Consider the following 24,615-nt stretch of genomic DNA (forward strand, 5'->3'; position numbering starts at 1 on the left):
CGCTCATCTTTGATTAAACAATTAGAAATTATTAAATTTTCATTCTCCTCTCCATTTGAAAGATATTATGAGTAATGGATGGACTATTTCATAATGAATATCGATAATATTATTGATTTAGATTCGATCTTATATCCTTTTGAGAACTGTGAGGTTACATAATAATTTTATTACTTAAAAATAGATAATTATGAAGTATTATTTTATTTATCCACTGACTTCTGTATTCTATGATTGCATTCGCTGTGCAAAATTAAATATTTTTTGTTTACTATATTTTCTTTTCTTTTATAACAAATTTATTATTATTATTATTACTATTATTGTTATTGTTATTGTTGTTGTTGTTGTTGTTGTTATTATTATTATTATTATTATTATTACCTTACGTAGTTGTTACTGACGGAATCAATAATAATTAAAATAAACAAAAAATATTAAATACATTCCATGTGCTGTATTAATTATATTTGCTCATTCAATTATATAATACAGGATTCACTATTAGTGATTGTACGTATTTTAGTTGTGTAAACAAATTAAATGCGATCGTTTTCCTGTATAGATATGATTATCAGAAGCTAAATTGGATTGTCACTCCATTGACAGCTGTATCATATTAATTAATAAAACATTTTAACAAATTATGTGTATGAAAAAATTAAATAAAATCTTCGATACAGTTGTGAAGAAGCCGTTTCATGAAAGTAAACGATCAAATACTTTCGTACCAAGCATAAAGACTATATTATCTTTGAATAAAAAATAGTTTTTTTCACTAAGCACTTAGTTATGATACATACAAGAATAAAACTTATTATAATTTGTTTAGAACAACAAATGTTTAGTCATTATGATTGAATTCATTAAATTGACAAATTCCATGGATCCCATGATCTGCTGTTGAAATGGTCGTCGTAGCCCTACGATAGCCATACGATGGAAAAGTCCATCATAATCGAGTTCCATTCTTAATTTGCCATTTCGGTGTAGGCGTCGCAGCCTCATCGCGATGAGAGCCAGCGACGTCGAGTGAATTATCAGAAGGGAGGCCACTGCCGTGAGAAAGCGACCTTATAAAGAGCTCCACGTGTGCCTGTGACCGTATGCACACGCGCGAGTATTAACGCCATGTGTGTATAGGGGAGGAGGAGAGTTCGCTTTATTTCTTGGAAAGAAGGCAGCGTTGGCCGCTCGCGCCCCGGAATTGCGACCTTCGGTATGGAATCAAACCTCCAGGTGAGCGGTGAAATACCTTACGGAATGTCGGGGGAGGATTGGAATGAAGAGGTGATCGGCAGGAGGTAATTTAATAAGAAAAAAGGCAATAGAATGAATTGGATGTGCGATGATAAGGATTGTGACCGTGGATCGAAGATGGATGAATAGAATTTAGAGCTAAGCTTATGGTATGATAAGGCGATGAGTGGCAATTGAGATTTTCGGTGATTGTCAGGAGTCACACTATAAATAAACTTTTACAGCTGCATTACAGAATGATAGCTAGAAGGAAACGAGAAACAAACAAGTCGGGCAAGCGATTATGAGCGAAGCCAGTTGCGCTTCTTGAAAGCTCACGAAGAAGGAACGTCAGGCAGCACAACGGGGAGTGTCTCCCCTCCTGCTTTCTCTCTCTCTCTCTCTCTCTCTCTCTCTCTCCCCATTCTCTTTATTCTCCTCTACACCTAGAATCCTTCCTACTCAGCAAAGCACACAAGTGCGCCTTTCCTTCCAGACTTGCTCCCTCGACATCTTTTTCCCCCATTTCCTCCTCGGCAAATTCACGCCGGAATGCATACGAATGCGGGCCGAGCATGTGATTGCTCGCGCATGTAATTCGCGCGTATTCCGCTCGTTACAGCGTTTACGACGATTCTAGTTCGTATTGTAGATCCGAGAGTTTTTCGCGTCCTCGTGCTGAATTGAAGCAGCATTTTGCACTTTCATTGAATAATCTTAATTTATGGCTTTCGTAGGTGCGTAATTTCTGTGTTCTAATAAGCGAATTACCGACGATTTATCATGTCAGAATTCGAATAATTTATAATGTAAGAGAGTTGATTGAACACTGTTCCGTATTATTCTTTTAACTACCAATACAATTTCGTTTAGCTCACTTGTAAATAGCCTTTGCTCGACAACGATTTCTCGATTATTTGAATAAACTAATAATGTTAATGTATATAATTAGATGAGCAAATGATGGCAATTATCATTTTAAGAGATGTTAATTATTATTTTTAAATGAAAACTTTTTTTAACTCAAGTGACTGTGAAATAAGCTTATTGATCATTCGATGTGAAAAAAAATATTAATAGCATGAGATAGTATATAGAAGATAATCGAAAAGAATATTGAATTAGTGAAAAAAAAAGAAAAAAAAACAAGTATTAATTATATTACTTTAGTAAACTAAATTTTTACCTAATAATAATGAATGATAATAAATTTTTATGAAATATCAATTATCATATCATATTATTGATCAAACGATGTAATACTAAGATTAAAAACAATATAAATAGTGTTGTTATAACCATAAAAAGTATATCTAAAGCTGTTTAAAAAATATGTTTTTGCTTTACTTTATGTACAGTATAAATTTGACAAACATTAACATGCCTTAAATTTCTAAATTTGAAATCTTATATTAAATTATATTTACCGAATAGTTTATATATTAACATTTTAATTTAATAAAAAAATTAATATAATAAATAATGATTAAATACATTTACTTGTCCTTTTAACAGCACATATGCATTTTGGTATTTTTTTTAGACAATCGATATATTTTATTTCGAAATTTTATTAATTTTATCTGATTCAGTCCTGAGCTTTAATTTACAACATGAAATTAACTATAACCTACAAATTTGCAATTAAATGGTATATCTTTTAACACTTCCTGCCATGTAATAATGTATTTATATTCCAACAGAATGATTATTTATCGGCTGCTTCATTCGTATTATTATTACAAAGCGTAATCAGTACATTACTATATAGCATTTTTTCATTATTTCATATTGTAAATTCAAAACATGGGGAGGCAGTCGCGCGAGTGTGTCAAAAGATCGAATTATTGCCCCCTCCTCTCTCTCTCTCTCTCTCTCTCGCTCGCTCGCTCGCACATATCGTGCGTTGAGTTCTTTAATTTATCGCCAAGTGCATTGTTGTCCACAACGATCAAACGGAACGAAGAGGCCGATAGTTTAACGCGCAAACTGACACTTAACGCCCGAAATCGGAATCCTCGTCTTTTTTTGCGGGCGTTTTGTTATTCGAGTTGTGCATAATCTCCGGGGTACTTGAACCTATAGAGCACATGCGTTATTTATGACTTATTTTTTTCAGCGCCACTATCAGGCTTCGAGTGACCAAGAACAATATTTAGGCTACTTTATCGATGAACGGCGTTGGAATTTCATGATGAATCGAAATTGGACTTTTTTTTTTCTTAGTCGCGTAAGGCAACATACATAGGCTCGCTCAATCCTTCCTCGACTTACCACTCTGTGTATATTAGAATGTTCATAAGCTCTAACTTATAATGAAGTTTACCGATTATTATATACCATTTTTCCATAAGATTGAAAATAATGAGGTTTTGAATTGTGAGTTACCCAAGTACTTTGACAACCTGATTATAATTTATACAGATAGGTTTGTAGTTATTCCTATCAATTTTTGACTTTTTAGCTATTAAAATTATGAAAATTGTTATTGTTATGCTCGGAGTTGACGCTGAAGCCATTCAATGAACGTGTTAATGTGATATTATATCGGTGAATCGACAGTATCTGGTTACGAAATTTAGACAGAGATAGAGTTATGAAATAAAGTATCTTAAGAAGATAAAAGCATTATATTTTTAAGTATAATTTATATTTTAAAATTTTTTCATCCACTCAATTTATCCGAATTTACAGATTTTAGTTTTCTATCAAGTTTTATTATTATTATTATTATTATTATAATATTTTTTTTTAATTTTATTAAGTATTAAGTAAATTTAACGATAAATTATCGTAATTTGTATATACTCTCTGTACTTATATCATCACGATATTTAATTGTTGTTGTAAAAAATAAATTTGCTTTGTTATTGACATCAATAAAACTTCATTGCACATGAAAAAGAGCTTTATGAACCATGTAAAAGTCGAATAATAATTAATACCAAGTAATAATGTCGCGACAATTCAAGTGGTTGAAAAATATTTTTACAAAAGTTCGAAGAAACAGATTTTCATAATGTTTATAGGCTCGCGTTTTATAGGCTCGCAGGCAAAGTCAATTTTAGCGAAAAATTTTTGCCCATAAAGGCATTAGACGCGCAGAAGCTTATTTAGCTTAACTCAATCGTATATTCGATAGTGTAAATATGAAAATCCTAATAATTATATGCGGTAATTATAAATGAAGGTGATAAAAGATGGACATGAACGATGGATACGATGGATAAGAAGTATAAAATGAAAAATGTGCCGATACCGCACGAAAAATATTTGCCAGAAACGATTGTATAATTTTCAATGAATATAGAATAGCAGAGATTATTAGATTGACGTATAAGTTATAAAGTTTTGTCAGATGAGTTTGTTGAACGACGATGCTGCGGCACATGTTGCTTTCAGCGCTTAGGATATCATCTTTAATTTCACATGAGAATATTTTCTGTAAAGGCCATTTGGCACCATCTTTCTGCCAATTATTCCAGTCAATGTAACCGATTGGTTAAGCCGTGTTTACGAATACTGGCAAAATACTACAAATCCAATAAAAGAATTAATTTTTCACCATTAATAATGTTAATGCATTCGAAAGAAGAAACGATCGTTTAATATTGAAATAAATAATAAATTGACAAATGAAGGTGACTTGGTAGTATCAGTAATACAAAAATACCTTATTTCATTATTAAATCCTTACTACCCTTTGAATATCAATCGATTGAAAAGTCTTTAGTGAAATATATATATATATATATATATTTAAATGCATTTACCAACTAATATTACTGTACAGGAATAAATAATAAAGTATCATCGTTTGCGAAAGGATTCCAAGGTAAAAACAGTACATCTTATTATAATGATTTAGTCGCAAATAATCTCATATCATGATATGGTATATTGATAAGCAGTATTAATAATTTACTTAACAAATTGTTCGTATTTAGAATCTTCTAGTTATAATACTATTGCAACGACATTTATAGTTTTAAATATTTTGCATTTACTTTTTGTATGTTATATCACTCTAGAATAATAGTTAATTATTAGATGAGAAGGAAAGACAATTGAGCGTATTTTATGGAAAGGCTTAAAAAATTATTATTTTAGATCTTAATATATATTAAATAATGTATTTACATATTCGTACATAAGTTTAATGAATAAATTCTTAATTGATTCTTCCTTTTAGAAAGGCGTAGGTGTTTCAGTTTTTGAAATACAATTATATATGTACCGTAAGATAAGACGTAGTGGATACAGAGAAAGGTTTTTTGGGTGCTACGATTTAATATTTATCAACAATGACACTATCACAATAGAATACTACAACACAATATTATAAGAGGATAAACAATCCTGAGCCTACTCGAACACATAAATGTCATTGCATTATTAAACAATGAGAATTGCAGCGATTGTATGGTGGACATTATACGCTTTTGTATATCAACGAATTGTGCGCATGCGTATAGATGTATGCTTATAAAAGTAGTGTGAAAGTCACGCCATGGGTAGAAAGCGTTGCCAAGGAGCAATACGTCAACCATACCGTTCTCTTGTCCTCTTTACATTCGGGGACACGAATCGCATTTCCTTTGCTTCAAAGGAACCTTTTAATCATTGACCTTGGGAAAGTCAGGCCTACAATGTCAGCCAATATTCTCTTATCGTCCATCCCGTAGATATAATTAGGTAAACGCTTACGGTAGCAAAATTAGCGAAAGGCCTCTTCGGAATTGGAATGCGGGTGAATTTATACGATGATGAAGAGTTGGCCGCGTATCAAGGCCACGAGTGAAAATGAATCTTTTCCATGATTATCGATCGCCTCACTACGGATGGTTACGTTATTTTTTTCATTTTATCCGTAATTCAATCGCTTTCGAACAATATGTGATTAATAATAAATTAAGATAAGCAAAATGATATGGATATTTAGCGATTATAAGGTAATTTTTATGAGATAATTATTTATTATTCATACTTAATAATAATTATGCTTTTGCGTTTATATTAATGTTATAATGTTGTATAGTTTGGTTAATGAAAGTGGCGTGTTCATTTGAAAATATTACTATCTGGACTAGGGAAAGGATAAAATTCCTTTATTTATAATTGAAATACACTTTTAATGATTATTAAAATCAAAGAGGCTTACTTATTGCATAAAGATTTAAAAAGTTTTTATAGTTATTATTATCGTGTACGTATTTTCAAAAAAAAATGTAAGTAAACTATAGTGATATTTGATATCATATTGAGAAATATCAATTTAAAAATTTCAATGCTATAAAGTCATTTATGATTGGGAGTTTAAATTTTTCTTCTGATAAAAATTCAATACAAAAATTAATTATTATAACGCCCATATGTCATAATATCATAATGGCATGCATTATAATGAGTTAAATTTATTTCTGTATTATTTTCGACTAGTTATTTGCAGTTCGACACTCATTTTTATGCATTTTTTCGAATATTCCAGAACTTTAACAATAAATTACGACACAAATACAATAGCTAACTGTCTCTCGAAAAGCTATCAGGCAATTGCGCTTTTAAATATTCCACGCAGAAGATCACCAAGAAACATGCACTTTAGAGTATTCTGACCCTTAAATGCATGTTTTATATATATATATATATATATATATATATATATATAGAAGTAACATTTGCGTAAACAGAAATGAAAGATAACAAGACCCCCACGATTCTTTCTATCTATATCGCTCTTTTCATCCTCTCTCTCTCTCTCTCTCTCTCTCTCTCTCTTTCATTCCAGAAAATAGTGCCATTTTGATTAGTATCGCTCTTTCTATATAAAGAAAGCATCTATCTTTTATCAATTTCCTAATGTACGTAGATAAGTTGTCGAAGCGAAGACGTTTTCATATAAAATCTGGACTTGCTTTTAAATTCGAGCAAACGACGTATGTACACACGCACGTGCACGAGTATGATATCGCAAAGCTCGTAAAACTACACTCGCTGCCCGTTTAAATGTGCAGTTATGTAACATTACATGCGTAGCCTAATCGCGAGTGTACACAGATGTAATATTGGCGCGCGTGTATATGGGTTATGATGAACCGTAAGTCTGAGAAGGGAGACGAAAGAATTATATATACGTAAATGTACACTTTTAATGAGCGACTTATTCAAATTATGGCCTGATCTCTACATAGTAACAATCATACGATTTAATATGTAAGGAAAGATTAAATATACGCTTAAGTAATAGCTTTTGACACATTTTAGAATCCTCTTCTTCAAATTTCTTCCGTAATTTTTTCGTAGCTTAACATTTTTATTAAGCATCTTGATTAAGAGGTATTGTATTTTATAATGAACAATGAAAAGTAAATTAACGCGAATAAAAAAAAATTTGAAAATTTTAAGCGAATTATTGATTCAAAATTTCATGAAAACATAGGTACTTTGGCTAAATGGATATTTAAATAATATTTATAATGTTGTAAAATTTATCTCTAAAAACTTTAGAATTTTAAAATCAATATTTTAAGCATAAACTGGCATGATTTTAAATCGTGATACTTTGTCTTTTTCAGGAGTGAGACTATAGTAGTCATGATTTTAAAATAAATATCTTGAGCAAATAAAAAAATTTAGTCGAAACTCTATTATGTACAGTTTGCAATAAATATTGGCATTATTATTATCTTAAGAAATATATATATAATATACAAGAATAGTAAAAAAATACGATATTAAATTGTACTAAATATAAATTTTGTAATAAAATTTTCAAAATTTCCATAAACTATTGATATTGGGCAATTTCACAAAAATGCATGCAAAATTAAAGGTTTAAGAAAATTTAATCGATCGTTATTAAATTTAATAAAAAAAATTTTTTTTTTGTTTTTTTTTTTGTAATGACGTATGAATCACATATTCACTAATACGATTTTATATTATAGAGATTAATTCTTTAAGTATATTATAATATAATATGAAAATATGAATAGTGAGATCATTTTAATGTCTTCAAATTATTTTTTCAAATAATGTAAGAATAATCTTTAATTACATAATATTGTGCTTAGTATTGGCGTATTTCGAAGAAACCAGAGCCTAATCGCCAAGCTTAAACAATGCTTTTATACTTCGTTTATAATATTTTCTAACTCACCTGTCAATAAAGAATTGAATTTAAACGTATCAACGGAAAATACAGTCAATCCATTATCAATTACCTGCACTTTAGTGTAACGATAAAATGTTTATTTAAGTTCGTAGTTTCAGACTACCTTGTAAGTAAAAATATTGTCTCAATATACAGAGAATAATGTATATCACCAAACTATTGTTCCCATCACAATTCGAATAGAAAACTATCGAAATTGAAATTGAGATTTGGATATTCGCGTACATTTTCAGCGCCAAAGTGCCATTTTTGGCCCTGAAGTATATCCCTACCTCTGCAAGACATTAGCGAACATTTTAAATAAGCCTCTTATAAATCCATGCAGAATTCGGTTAGGAGGTTAGGCAAGGCCCCGGAGAACAGGAAGACCCTCGTCATTCTTGGCCCCTCGGCTTCTCTTTGGCGCCCACTTCACTTAAAAATACGCGCCTTCGGAGCGAATAAAGATGAAGAATGCGAATTAGAATGAGCCGAAAAAGAATGAGATTGGATAAAGCAAAAGGATGGAAAAAAGAATGAAAGAACTTTAGAATGTTAGGACGAAGGAAAGCGAAAGGATCTGTTTTCGAGGCGGTCAATTTTATGTTGCACCCCCCCCCCCCCCCCTTTATTTTATCCCCACGCGTGTATTTGTATATCAGTTACGTTATTATGTTGTTTGATGACATAATAAAATAACTAAAAAATTCATATCAGCTAAGTTATTTGTGTATTCAATAATTCTAATGACTTTTCTCGTATTTATATTTTCATATATTCGATGCTCTCTTGTTTGGTGTACAACGGACGATTAAAATCTTAGATAAGATATATATTTGAGGCTATTATGAAAGTTGCTGCTGATTGTACATTGTGTATCTTGGCGAATTGAAATTTATATCGCAAATTATCTTAGTCTTAAATAATTCATAACATCAGAGTTTATATGAGATGTGCACAATTACCTCATTTCGATTAATAGAAAGAAATTCTCAAATTTTTATCAGTAGCGTATACATTCTTTAATATTTTAAACATCACGTACGTTTTATCTTCTCAAATGTCAAATTTTATATAATAATGTACTTAGTTAAATGAAGTATTTTTTTTTTTTTTTTTTTTATATACTTTAATACGATATCATAATATTATAGATCTCTAATAGTCAAATTTCAAAATGACTTACAGATTGATATTTTTAACTTTTATAATTTCGAATGTTTAACATAAGTTTGCTATTTTCCAAGTCAACAATACATGTTGTACTACTTTTTTTTCTTTTTTTTTTATTCGTTATGATATTGAAAGATCAATAGAAATTGCTTCACGAAAAAAAAAAATAAAAAAATAAAATAAATATCTTATTGCAGTTCATTCTACATATTACAATATTCAATATTTGAATTTTCTTCAATTTTAGCTTTTGTATTATAAAAAATCATATATATTACATAAGTTTTATTACAGGATATTGTGTCAATTTTACAAAATAATTCTGTAGATTTATAGATCAACTAAGTGTATCGATGTATAAATTGGTAGTGAACTCGATGAAATACAAAATATGAAATGATTACTAGCAGTTAGTAAATATAACCTATTTATTTTACATTTACATAAATGATAAAATTCGAAAATAAAAATAATACGACCAAAGACGATATTTAAAGAGAGCAAATATTTACAAGTCTCTCTTGCAACTCAATCTCGTAAATTAAATAATGTCTAAGTCGCGCCGATATTACCTTCTGTTCCCATGCATTCTTCACTGCATTTCTTATTTCTATTATTTCTTTACCATTTGCCATGCCATATGGATTGGTAGGAGGGGTTGTCATCGTTCTCGTATGCGTGCGCATGTGCATTGCAGGGCGAGTGTATATGCGAATGTACGCTAATGAATCGAATTAAAGTAGTTTTCGTGCAGTGCAAGCGTATCGCTAGAGAAGTGTAGTAATTGCAATGGGGCTTATGAGTTTTCTCGCGTATGGAAAAACTTTAACGCCAATGAGTCACAAATTTCAGATGATGTCCGGCTTATGTAATTTCAATTAGCATATAATATATATATATATATATATATATTATATATAATATATATTAGGTTATCGATGGGAATTTAAAAGACATTTTGACATTTAATAGACATTTAAGTAATTTATGCCTCATCTGTTCATTAATAGAGAATTTATTAACAGAAAAATTCGTTAATTTATAAGTAATAGGATAACGTGTGAATTAATTCTTTTTCAAGCAGAGGATTAATCTGGAATATTTTAGCTGAACATTATTCAGTTGCGTAAAAGAATTAAGATGCAAAGCATATGTTGTTAAAATTTTAGTATTATTATTATTTAAGATAATTAAAAGTAATTCGAACATAAATGTCTTGTAAAAATTGATTTATAAACAGCTCATGTAATAAAACGTTCTACATAGTCTGAATTGAAATAAGAGGATAAAGTAATTTAAAATATTTAAAGAAGCCTTAAAACTTTTAGTAAAAACATTTTAAAATGCTTATTCTGAAGCCTTTTCGTTATATGGAAATATACATTGAATATGCCTCGATGTACTCCAAAGTGTCGCGTTACATTTTCGCAAATGGTAAAGTCTTACTTTACTCGAAAAATTATTTATTTATATATATATATATATATATATATGTATGTATGTATGTATGTATAAATAAATATATAAGCTTTAAATTTTCAAAATATAATGAGACATTGTTTAGATTAAATTGTCAACAAAATATTAATATCTAGTTAGGGAAAACATATATTTGATTTTTAAGTTGATTAATGTTACTTTTTAGTTATTTGTATTCATAGATTTTAATTGTTAGTATGCAAAATATTAAGCTTGTCACTTTATCTCTATAACTATTTTTGCAAATATAATTATTTTACATGATTTTTTCAACGTTCTTTGCATTATTTATAATGTATAAACCGTTACGATAAATGAGTACAGTTTATATTACGATATTTGTACAAGTTGAGCAGTTTTTATGTGGATTTGTCATCATTATTTTTACTACTAAATCAAAGGGGAAAAAAGACAAGAAGATACTCGAAGACAAAATTGCAAATAGTATCGATATTCCACTGCTAGTACTCGTCATATTCGTTATCGATCGCGCAAATACAAAACATATGTAACAAATGATCGAATCAATTATAATGTTCAAAAGGGCAATGAGAATCGCGACCGTATCAGTGCTAAAAACGTAATTAAAAAACATGGAAAGTTAATACAGATTTTATTATAAAAATTGTCAACTAGTCTGTTGTGGTCGTTTCTGCTTGGTAAAAGCAAAAATTAATTGAGACAATCACTGGCCACGGCAAGATGGAGCGTTAAGTACAGAGAGAAAAGCAATCGTACGCACGGACTAGTCGACATGTTCCAATTTATTTATCTCGGCGAGTATCCACTAGTATTCCTTAAGTCGTCGTTGCAGTCATTCATCCGCCTATCACAGACGTAAGTAACTCCACAGGAAGCGGCTAAAGTTTCTCCGGAGAATGAGAAAATTCCGCGGCTTGGCGACGGCGTAATCGACCGCAAAGACGTGACGGGCAGCACCGGCTCCACTATCACGCAGCCCAAGTCCAACCGGAGTCTATTTGAGCTGCGATGGCCAAACGAGCCAAGTGCGCAAGAGGAGTCGTAGAAAATATAAAAGCAAATTTGCCAGACGCTTACTTTCTCTAGATCCGCAGCCGTCGCGGCCTGCCCTCTCGCCAACTCCTCCCATGATCATCGCCAAATCGGTGCTTCGACAAAATGTTGTTGTTAGACGGATGCGGCGACTTGGCAATTAGTAAATAAATTTCCCCTTGTTTGCATTTGGCGCTGCCTTAAGTGGCCAGTCCTGCGAGGGCCTCGCAAAAAGATGTAATCCTACTCGTTGTTTAGCTATTTTCTCTATAGGCGACTCTCGTATCGATTACTTAGAAACGAAGGAGATACGCATAATACGTAGGGGCGGTCATTCGTACGGGAGTCGAGTCAAGCATCGCCAGCGGCACACAGAGACTATTCTGCTGAAGCGAGCCAAAGGATTGCTCCGGTTGTAGAGGCAGAGCACCTTTGGCGACACTTGGAACGGCCGCCCGACCTCGCTTCCCCCCCCCCCCTGGAGCATAAACAAGCGACTAATTAAACGAAATTGGATATTGAAAGGCAAGCGACGGTTAGAGTTGGGGAATAAATTAGAGCCTCTTCCACTCTCGCTAAAGTCACTTATTTTTATTCTTTGCGGTATGTAGAAGAGTAGAATGTGTTTGTGTCGCGAGGGGGGATAGCTACCGTGTCACTTCGACCTCTCGTTGCCGAGGGAAAAGCGCGTGAAAGAGGATGAGGACGAGTGTCGAGTCTGTCGGGGTCTCGTTGCGCGATTTTTATGCCGACGAGTGCAGTAGCAGAGCGGCAGTCGATTGTCTTTCGTGTTAACAAAGTGTCCGGGCCCTTGATACTATATCCCGTAGTACCTGGGTGGCTTTTATCTCCTTACGCGCACGCCCCCGTTCACCTTTTTTATTGCTCTCCTCCGCAGATTCCTCGTCTTGGCCTCGTCTTTCTCTCGCTCGCTTACTTTTTCTTTTACGACTTAGGTGCCCTGACTCGCGCGAGGAGCGGCCAACGCGGTAATTGATTAATTTTCTCCTTCGTTGGATATTCATGGGACACGTGCTTATTATCCTATACAGATTTTCTGTAATAATAATAATAATAATAATAATAATAATAATAATAAAATAAAATAAAATACAAAAATAATAAATAAAGAACTTTCGCGCGATTTTAAATCTTCACGGATTTTGCCAGCCAACGACTACTCCAATCAGATATTTCCTTGGGTTCTCATGTTATCCGTTCGGTAATTTATTTTTGAAACATGAAATATGTATGTATCCCTTTGAAGGAATGGATTATAACGCGCGTAAGCGAACTTTTATGCGCAAAGCTAATCAATCTGAATTTTTATATATAACTATTACAAGAATGATAAGATCGTGTATACGAATAATACGTATAGCACTTTTTATGAATACAATCGATCTACTCTCGACATTGAAATAATAGTAACGTGTCGTTCCTTAGTCTCTCTCTCTCTCTCTCTCTCTCTCTCTCTCTCTCTCTCTCTCTTCAAATTGATAAATTATGCTTTACTTTCACTTTCGCCGATTTTATAAAAGGCTATTGTGCATCTCAAAAACTTGGGACAATTATATAATGTATTAACTACATCATATAATTCTTACCGAATTCTCACCAAACATAAATGATTAGCATTTATAGCAGTAACGCGTACGTTAAGACTGTAAACATTATCAAATATTATTTTTATAGTAATATAAAAATATTCACTTTTACGTTTTAGTTATAAATTTGTAAGTTGTATTGTTAAAAAAAAAATAAAAAAAATAAAAAATAATAATAATGGAAATTACGAATTCGTTGTTAAATTTTATATATATTTTAGAAAAGTTTTAAGACGTTGTATTCGTGACAAGTAAAAAAATCTGTTGCAATGAAATATATTGAATTACGTCAAAAATTTTTCATTAAAAGTATTGCAGTGTGTCTCATAATAAGAATAAATAATTGACATAAACATGCTAAATAGATTTTGATTTTTATTAATGAAATTTAGATTTTATTTATTAAAAATCTTGATTGAAGCACATTGACATGAAAATTTATCGTGCAAAGATTTATTTATTGTCAAATTTATTACAAGCCGTAGCTTGTAATTATAGGATAAGCATAAAATTAACAAATAACATTAAAGTTTGCCAGAGAAACAGTTAAAAATTATAAAAATAAAATATAATCGTAACCATAGTCAAGCAAAATTTAGATAAGAAACTTTTTAGCTTATCTTTTTTGTTTACTTTCTATAATCCGATAAGATATAGTGTAGAATCGTCTATCTAAAAAATTCATCATTGTTTCATGTATCAAAAAAAAAAAAAAAAAAAGAAAAAAAAAGATAATATTGCTGTAATTTTTTTTCCCATAAGTTTTAATGATCATCATCGACATTTAGTAGATGATATGTTCATTAAAAATCAATCAGCAGATATCTCCTTGAGAATGTCTAATTATAAAAACATAATATTCTAATAATTTATGTCATTTAAAAGCATTTCCATATTTATATTTTACTAGTTTTGAGTCTTCTTACAATACAATTCAATTATTCGTATTAAGTGACAAGGTGACTAGATATCTTTTTTCCACTTTAATTCGGGTACTGCGATGATAAAAATGTTCAAATATTCGATAAGCATAAGTAACATAAAAGTGTAAAAGGTAATTCTATAAAAAATGTTAAATCTTATTCTCAGTAAAAATCTATAGTTTCATACAATATGTAATTCAATATTGTGCGGAAACGCTCAAATACAATTGTATTTTTCGCGGAATTGGCGAATTTTATTCTTGAGAACTCATTCTTGCAGTACCGACTCTCACGTTGAACGATCACTCGGGAATGGAAAATTAAGAGACTTAGGCAACATCATTTTCGCATAGATAACATATTGTATTTCGATTTATATGCATACAGTAAAAATGTTAAAAACATTATTCAAATAGATTCCACTCAGTAAATTGTGCGTAGGAGCTTATAAAACTTTTGCTCAGATGACTTTGTTTATATAGAACCATTATTTAAGTATTTTATTTAATTATTTAATTAGTTGTATTATCGAATTATAATATACGTGGTAGAAAAATCCATTTGTAAATCGTACTCTTATCGTAATATCATCGTTGTTCATAATTCTTCTTCTTTAGACTCGTAACGAATAACGCATAACTTGCTCATCGTCGCATGACACTGTATCATAAATATCGTTAGCAGTAACAAATCTCCATAGCTACGCTTAGAAAAGAAATATGATTGACTTGTACTTGACTTTCAATATATGCATCGAAAGGTAAAAAACTAAATAATTTATAATAGTGCACATCTATAGGTAGTATATATCTATAGTAACTCTATATAACTATATAAATATAGTACATCTATAGTACGAGATTATATATTGACATTGAACCAAAAAAAAAAAAATATATATATATATATATATATATATATAAATAAATGAAACATACGAAGGGCGTTTTTTTTTATTTGAAATAATTAGAATACGTAATTTTTCTCGAAATTGAATTTTCGCATGAAATATTATACATGTATATATATATATATATATATATATATGTGTGTGTATACATAAGATCATCCAAACAATCTCAATCTCTAAAAATATCTCACTATCTCTCAAAATATATACACATTTAAAAATTCATCTGAGAATGGATAATATTTGGAATAATAAGGCATTTTCATGTCTTCACTTTAACTGTTTTCCGCTCATTAGAAATGAAATTGCTATTCCTTGATTCGGATGACCCTCCAAAGTCTGAAGATGGTGAAGTTTGTATTTCACAAAGCTAGAACGTACATTGTCAGCGCACGTAGAAGAATTTAACCGAAGGAAGAAATAATGGGTGGGGGTTTTACGTATGTGCTAAACATCAACAATATCATTACAAGAAATAGAGTGATCGAGTTGAATGATCAATTAAGATCTCGAATATAGCAAGTCATATATAAGCATATGTATATGAGTAAGGATAGAGAGCGAGTGAGAGAGAGAGAGAGAGAGAGAGAGAAAGAGAGAGAGAGAGAGAGATATGGACGAAGAGAGATAGAGAGCTCATTATGTTAAATAAAGATAGCATTAAAAAAAAGATGTTAATTTATTATCATAACAACAATATAATACGATACCCTCGTGAGCAAAACAATGTTATAAATATAAATATTACTGATATGAAAATTTAAAACTGATCAAATGTTTATTTTATGATATATCGAGTAGTTTTCAAAAAATTTTAAATAATTTGAGTCAATAGATTAAATTAACGATGATTTACATTAGGAAATTTGATTGACATTTGACGATTATTAATTTCTCTGAGAATCAACAAAGCCGAAATATACTTTTGTATAGAAATTCAGATTTACGACGATATATTACAAATAATAGCTTATACATTCCATATATTATTCTTAGATAAATATATTAAGGTACGAATTGTAATTAAACGAAAAGAAACTTTGCACGGAATTTGCCTTTTAATTCATTCGTTTTTCAGATTCGTACATACGTAACATAATAGTACATCATTTAAACATGAATATTTACAATTCTCAGTCTTCTCAGTAAGAACTAAGCATATACATGTTCAAACCTCTACATATTTCTGTAGATCTTAACCAACTGATTTATATCGATCTCTCAGACCGAATGGTTTTCTTCTAAAATTCCTTTAATGGACCGTGTAGATTTTGTTACGCATTGTTCATATTGTTTGCACACTTTGACACTGAGTATAAAGCAATTTTTTATCCTGATATACAGTAGTAATATATTTTTTGTCATTATACGATTTGCTAGATAAACTATAATGATCCGTGTATTAGAAAATGCAGAAAATGTACAAACAATATGTAGCCGATGAATAGAACCGATAAGACCAAAAACCATAGGTTTTATTAAAATGTCTCTTTATTCTACGAAGCATAAAACTAAAACTATAAAATAGTAAAACATTTGAGTGAGAGTTAGCAATTGAATCGTCGATAAGTAGATATTTGTAGAAAGAAAATGAAAAGGACAAACTGAACTCATGAAGATTTAAATGTGAATGGAAATCTTAAAATACGATTAGCAGCCATAGAAATAGACAAAAGCTTTGCACCAACCTCATGCACAAAAAACATCCCTTGCTATACATTATATTCTAATGTAAAAGGATAAAAAAGAAAAGAAAAGAAAAGAAAAAATGCAATAACGGAGTCCCACGACAATGAACAATAGCGTATTATAATCAGTGGCAATTTTCTCACTCTATAAAGTCCTAGAAAAGAGTGTTGGTATTAAAAATACCAATGAGAAAATAGACGTCTAGAATAGAATTGAGGGAAAAGCAAAAAAGAAAGATCCTCCTCGTCCTCGCGCACTCATTCGCAGTCTTTTTTACATCTCTTGTACATACATATATGTACGTGCGTGTCTCTACTCACTTTTCAAGTCTCGCGTACGCCATTGCTTCGAGAACGTGACTAAAAACAGAAGGGAACTTCACCATTCGCCCTCCTCTCTCTCTCTCTCTCTCTCTCTCTCTCTCAACTATAGCCTCGCCATCTATTATATATTTTTAGTTTAGGTGGAGGATAAGGACATGGGATAGAAGGGTGGAAAAGGAAGGGTTTACAATGTACCGACGAAGGTGTTTCGAAATCTTTTCGGAGCCTCAAAGACGAATTCGTTACTCCGACATTTGTGTGCGAAGGTTTTTGAGCCAACGACTATGAAGTCCAAACTATTGTCTTTTATATTTCTCGCTTGTACCATTGGATCTTTTATCATCTATTTTCTTTGCATCGGTTCCTCATTCTTATTATTATTATTATTATTATTATTATTATTATTATTATTATTATTATTGTTGTTGTTGTTGTTGTTATTATTAGCGTGTAAAATTAAAAACCGCGATAGAAAATGATGAAAGGAACTTTTAGAGCTTATACAATGTGGCAAAATCTAAACATTCTACTAAGAATTTAATAATAACGCATTGCATTTGTCCGTTAAAAGCAAGTATTCTCATTTATTATAAGTGACGCTTTGAAAATAAGAGGATTTAGAAGCCCCAATAGTTCATTATAATTTTTACGAGATTCATATGTATATAAATATTCATCGTGCATATTTATTTTCAAAGTATCAAATTATGTAAGTGTGTTTAATCAATTGCGATTTAATCAATCGTAATTTAAATAATTTTCGTTGACAAAATTGATTTTTTCATGATTAGGTAAAGACGTCGAATCGACGAATAATTATTTTCAAATTTACATATTTATAAGCGTTCATTATAGAATTTTGTACATTTGTTATTAATAACATTACATATTATATAAATTCAAATTACGTACTTTTTTTAACGTAAATTTAAAAAAAGATGTATTCTTAAATTAGTGCAACTTTAATATCCATTGATATAAGCAATGAAAGACGATTGTGGATAAAAACTTATATATCACAAATAATGAATTACCTTAATAAATATTAAGGGACAAAATTACTTGTACAATTATTTTTTCAAGATTGCAAGAATTTAATATAATTGCTCATTTATAATAAATGTGCTAAAATTATTAATATACGATATTATCGTCTTTTAATAATACGATGGAGTATCGTAAGTTTTATTTGTAAGCTTAAATTTTATTGAAATTCAGGAGTATTGAAGGCCATTTCTGTATATTGCACTCTGTTTCTCTCTCTCTCTCTCTCTCTCTCTCTCTCTGTGTGTGTGTCTCTGTCTCCGTCTCTTTAGATTTAGTTAAGGAAAATTGCATATTATAATTTATTCGAAAGTGACGAGTAGAAGGACTTTAGGGCTTCTGTTAGCACATTAAATTGACAATATTGGATTCGTAGAAAAATATTTTAGATATGTTTTAAAAATGACTTGTCCTCTGATAATATTTTCTATTTAACGTGACGTACGAATGTTAATTCCGTTATTTAGGGGATTTATTTATAAGCCTTCGATAAAATATTATACAGAATATTGCTTACTACATAATGTAAATTGTAATTTGAAATTCATATTAAGCATTAACATTTTTATTAACTAAAAAATAAAAAAGAATTAACTGCCAGTTTCTTCAGTTTTTCACAACGCAATTAATCAACAACATTGTTATTACATAATAATGTTAAAAAAGTACATTATTCTTTAATTGATTTTATATTTTTGTATATGTACATTAAAATAATGAAGATATTTATATTCTCCTTTTGATGCTCTTTCTCGGCCTTCTTTATGAGTTACAACGACATTCAATCTTGCGTTCTCTCTTCTTTCGTTCATTCTTTTTTTGCGTACATCAACATTTTCACATTTTTATCACCAATCTTCGGAAACGATAACAAAAAAGAAGGAACGGAAAAATTAAATCCACGCATTGTTATTCTAAGAGACTCTTATTCTCATTTATACGCATTGGGAATCGAAAATTTTGCAATCTACATGAATACGCTCCAATGTTTTTCTTAGTTTTCCCATATCTTTTTCCATATGCTGTCTCCAGCTACAGACTCTCTTCTCAAGAATTTCAGTTCTCTAAATATAAATTTGCTTTTTACCGCCAGTCTCCCGATTGCCGATCCATTGACAAAGACGGAAAAAAGAAGTTTAGAAATTCGATGATAATCGAGACTGAAGCCGCTCACAATAATTTTTTATTAATGCAATATTTTTAATCGAGTTGGACGTATGATCGGACAATTTTTATACAATGTCGTAGGAGGTCCTTACGAAGCTACATTTTTGCATGAATTTCGCCTCTCTCCTCCACCTGCTTCATGCTGTGCGAACATATAAATTTCTTTTAGCTGTTTCTCTAACTCGTTGTCTTAATGATTTTGACTTGAGTTTATGATCGTTTTTGATTTCAAGACAATTCACACTGAAACTAACAATGTATTCGTGACACTGGACATGTTGCATACATGTTTATTGTATGTCAATGTCTTCGCTTGAATAATTCTTCAAGATAATTATAAAGAATATTCAATGAATTACGTTATTAGAATATTTAGCAATTTCTCTTTGTTGGTTGTGCGATTTAATTATGAAAGATTTATAATCAAGGATCGGACAATTATTCCTTAACAAATAGTTGGTTATACGCACTAATTAGTGGAAGAACGAGCTGTTATTTTTCTATTCTGTTAGGCTGTTGAATTGAGCTTGTAATTTTTAGGGTTGTTAAATTATTTTTTTATATTTAATTAGAATTTAATTTTTATAAAAATTTAAATATGTGAAATGAATAGATAGATCTTTATCTGTTATAGCTGTTTAATTGGAAAATGTCGCAGTGACATTAATATATTAAAATATATTTGGCTTAAATGAAAGTTTCGTATAGTATTTCTACCTGAGTCGAATAAATTACACGTAATGTGCTATGTTTACACAAGCAGCTAAGGAAAATTTGCTTAAGTGATTGAAAAGTTTTATTCCAGTGATCAAGTAGATACCGCTGAAAGTATTTTTTATAACACTTTTGTAGATAGTATTTTACTGATAAGTTTGCATATATATATATATATATATATATATGTGTGTGTGTGTGCGTGTGTGCGTGTGTGTGTCTGTGTGTATGTTTGTGTGCGCGCGCGCGCGCGTATTCATTTATGTATATGTATTGTAATTAAGTATTTATTACATTCGGTCTTCGTACAATACTTGTCACAATTCATTTTATCTTTAATATATATTTACTAATTTATCCGTTATATTAACAAACTATTTAATTTTTAGAGAACAAATTTTGAACAAATTGAATAACGAATGACTTATTTAGAGCTCGTTTACAATATAATTCATTAAAATGTTTAATGCATAGTTAACATAAATCCAAAGGGGATTCATAAAAATATTCTCCGAGGTTAAAACCCTCTGTTTGGCCTTCACCTCTTCCCGACTCCTCAGTTCAGATGTTTCACTAGCTTCGAAAACAAAATAATTTCTTACTCATAATATTCCTATTTAATGAAAAATCATTTACGCCAAATTAACTTACGATGAAGTATATATTCATAAACCAATGTGTATTATAATGTTATTTCCAACATTTTAATTATCATGAAAGCCAATAAAAGTTGTATTCGAATTGTACTTCAGTATCAGATGTCTGTTTATACGTAATTTCCAAATGCGTACTATATTATTTTAAAATTCATTTATCGTTTGTTATATAATTGCATGGTTCAACGTGCGGTCATAAAAAGCATGCGGCTCATTCAACGATTCTTTACAATTGAATCGTAAACACCGATTTATAAAAAAAATGATACCATTACACTAAGGCGAATTGGGTTACACACGCATGAATAAATACGTACACGCATTCGATCATGCATACGTTTACACACGCGCTCGCGCACGCACACGCACACACGCAGAGACACACACACACAGACCACACATGTATACGTGAAAGATATTTATATAAAAGTACAAGCACGCGTTTGTGTTGTGACGAAAGGTATAGAAGATATATAAGATTGAATTTGATTTGCAGAAGAATCATATCTTATATTTATTATCCGATATTTTATGGCCTTGCATAAAGAATATAAATATAGGTTTCGGATTTACGGTATTTCAGTATTAAATACAGAATAATTCAGGAATCAGTGATGGATACGCAGACGAACGCGACGTCTCGACCGGCACGAGGACGTACCGTTCGTTCCTCCATCTCCGATTCTCTCACTTTTCTCTACTCTTCACTGTCTCGCGTCATTTGGCAGTCTCCTCGCGCCCCTCCCCCCTTCTCCTCACCCCAGCATTGAAGCTCCTCTCTTTGCATTTCCTCGCGTCCCTCAATTATTAATAGAATATGCATTTCGGGAGTAAAGTCGCCCGAAGTAGCTCCGTGCCGTGGTCTCTCTACGTCGGCTATGACCTGCGACTTCTTTCCCGACTTTCAGTTTATCCCGGGGCGCCGCCTTCTTGCATTTTTCAGCTCGATAGACGCTTTCTATGTCGTCGCTACTAATACGTCCGAGCCTGACGGTTTCGCACGACAGCGAATTTTTCCACTTGGTTCTATACACCGACTGGCAAATTTTCCCTTTTTTTCCTTTTTTCATTTTTTCCTTCTTTTCCTTTTATCATTTTTTTCACTTTTTTCACTTTTTTCACTTTTTTCACTTTTTTCACTTTTTTCACTTTTTTCACTTTTTTCACTTTTTTCACTTTTTTCACTTTTTTCACTTTTTTCACTTTTTTCACTTTTTTCACACTTTTTTTTTTTTTCATATTTAGAGAACAATGTGTGCTTCGAGCATTACAAAACTATATTTGCTCAATTTTGTTTTTTGTCAATTCACATCATATATAGCAAAGATCTAATGGACTTGCTTGTCCAATATTTCGCAGTAGCAGCGATCATTCTCGCATTTATTTCATAATTGTTTTCCATTTTTTGCAAAATTTCATTCGTGAGGTTAATAAATAAGATTAACCATTCAATTAATTAAATTATAAAGTATTACATAAAAAAGGGAAGCGCAACCGGACGAATAATATTCGTATGCAATGTATCATAAACATAGCTTTCTCTATTAATTTAATTTATTTGCTTATTTATTTATTTATGTATTTATTTATTTATTTTTAAGAAATGTAAGCTTTGAACGGCTGTAACGTAAGCGCGCAAGCCGGATTTCTCAATCGCTGAGAAATTTATATTTGCATCAAATGTAAGATTCAATAATACTCTTAATACATAAATTTGCTTACAATAAAGAAATTATTTTTCCTCGCCGTGAACTGCAAATCTCATTATTATATATGTGACCATGTTAATTCGTCGTTTATTTTCGCTGATCCATAAGCGTACTTTCTATTAAAGCACCGAAATAAAAGAAATAATGTATGTTGAACGTACGCTAATAATACACGTTGATCTTTTCAATAAATATAGAACGTATTTAATAATATACAACATACGTCTTTTATTTATCCTATCGTAGGTAAAATACAAATTTTTATGAAATCGATTGCCAATACATACTGGAACTTTGTTATTCAAACACGTTCCTCTTGTTATTATTTCTCGTTATTTTATAGCGGAACACGCGCGCGCGCGCACACACACGCATATATATATATATATCAATGTAAATTAACAAATACTACTTTCATTGTTAACAAAGGTTGTAATAATTTACCTCTTTTTCTCGCAGGATTACGATGCCACTGTGACATTTGTGGAGAAACAAACAACACTTGTGAAACAGACGGATACTGTTTTGCAAGCACGACTTTGGACAAGGATGTCATTACTTACGCATATAGGTAAAACTGCTGTTTCAATATAACGCCATTTAATCGAATAATAATTTAATTTATAGTTGTTTTTTTTTATATTTGGCACAGGAGAATTGTTCTTTCGTATTATCATGTTCCATTTTCGTTTAAAGTTTAGTTTTGTAATTTTCATTTTCTCGGAGTCAATCTTCGATCCTCCCTCTCGGCATAAAGTCAAACGATTGGAAAATCCTTATAAACTAAAAAACGAAATAAAAAACAATACTATATAAAAAATGATCGTTTTTAGTTCCTATCGCTTGATCTAGAATGAGAAGAACGAGATCTTTTGCACATATAACGAATATTATCGATCGTTATTATTGTAAAAAGAAAAATTAAGTAGCTCCAATGCTCGATCGGAGAAAGGAGATATATTGAGTACATACATACGTATTCGAATTGCGCACATACAAAAGCCACTGGTCAATCTATCAATGCCCACCTATTTACTTAAATAACAAATTTTCTTTCTTTCTTTCATTCTTTTTTTGTTTTAATTTTGTTTCTTCTTGTTTCTTATTTTTTTTTTTTTGTTTTTTTTTTCGTTTAACAATATTCATCTATTTTTATCGTCAAATTAATAGTCGATAACTCCACGCGATAGATTAACCAACCACTCAATCAATAAACCACGACTAAATCATCATAAAACTGTGTTTTGTGATAGAAGCTTTAGAAACGGAAGGGTACACCCCTAGCATATGTAAGAGAAGGTAAGCTCCAGCCTCGAACTTAGTATAGCCATAGAAGGAAAGTCGTCGCGATCGATTTCTTCTGCTTTGCGCACCGAAAAGACAGAGAATCACTACGAGATGGCTGAATGGGTCTGGCGGGGGGGGGGGGGGGGTTAGCGTGCGAAAGTGAAAGGGGAAGGGAGAAGGTCTCTGGCGCTGGTATGCGTAGTCAAGGGAGGATCGGCTGTTATTAGCGCGCATGTTGTTCGTACGGTGGTTAAACAACAGCGTGCGTTTTTCGTCGCGTGTTCGTCTCGATAGTAACGAGCGATATGCGTGTGTATGCCGCCCACGCGAAAAACTACCCAATGTCGAGTTTTACATGGCTACGCGATTGCGAAGGCGTACGAGAACAATACAGTGGAGAATAGTGGTGGTTATAGGAGGGGAGTAAGAGAGAGAGAGAGAGAGAGAGAGAGATAGAGAGAGAGAGAGAAATATTTTTTCCAATATTTAGCCCTCCGCTTCGTATTTTATAGTCTCATATATATAATC

The 24,615-nt window shown here is 31.2% G+C and overlaps 1 protein-coding gene across 3 annotated transcripts in view; it reads left to right on the forward strand.

Annotated features, from left to right (window-relative positions):
• Nucleotides 1-24,615, forward strand: part of babo (TGF-beta receptor type-1 babo) — a 78,485-nt gene that overhangs the window by 14,766 nt on the left and 39,104 nt on the right. For all 3 annotated transcript variants that reach the window (XM_011506165.1, XM_011506166.1, XM_011506163.1), the window contains exon 2: nucleotides 23,260-23,371. In XM_011506165.1, the coding sequence (XP_011504467.1) occupies nucleotides 23,260-23,371 (112 nt within the window). The remainder of the gene's footprint in view (nucleotides 1-23,259; nucleotides 23,372-24,615) is intronic.

The sequence above is a fragment of the Ceratosolen solmsi genome, unplaced genomic scaffold (genome assembly GCF_000503995.2).
Source record: "Ceratosolen solmsi marchali unplaced genomic scaffold, CerSol_1.0 scaffold7, whole genome shotgun sequence".
NCBI lineage: Eukaryota > Metazoa > Arthropoda > Insecta > Hymenoptera > Agaonidae > Ceratosolen > Ceratosolen solmsi.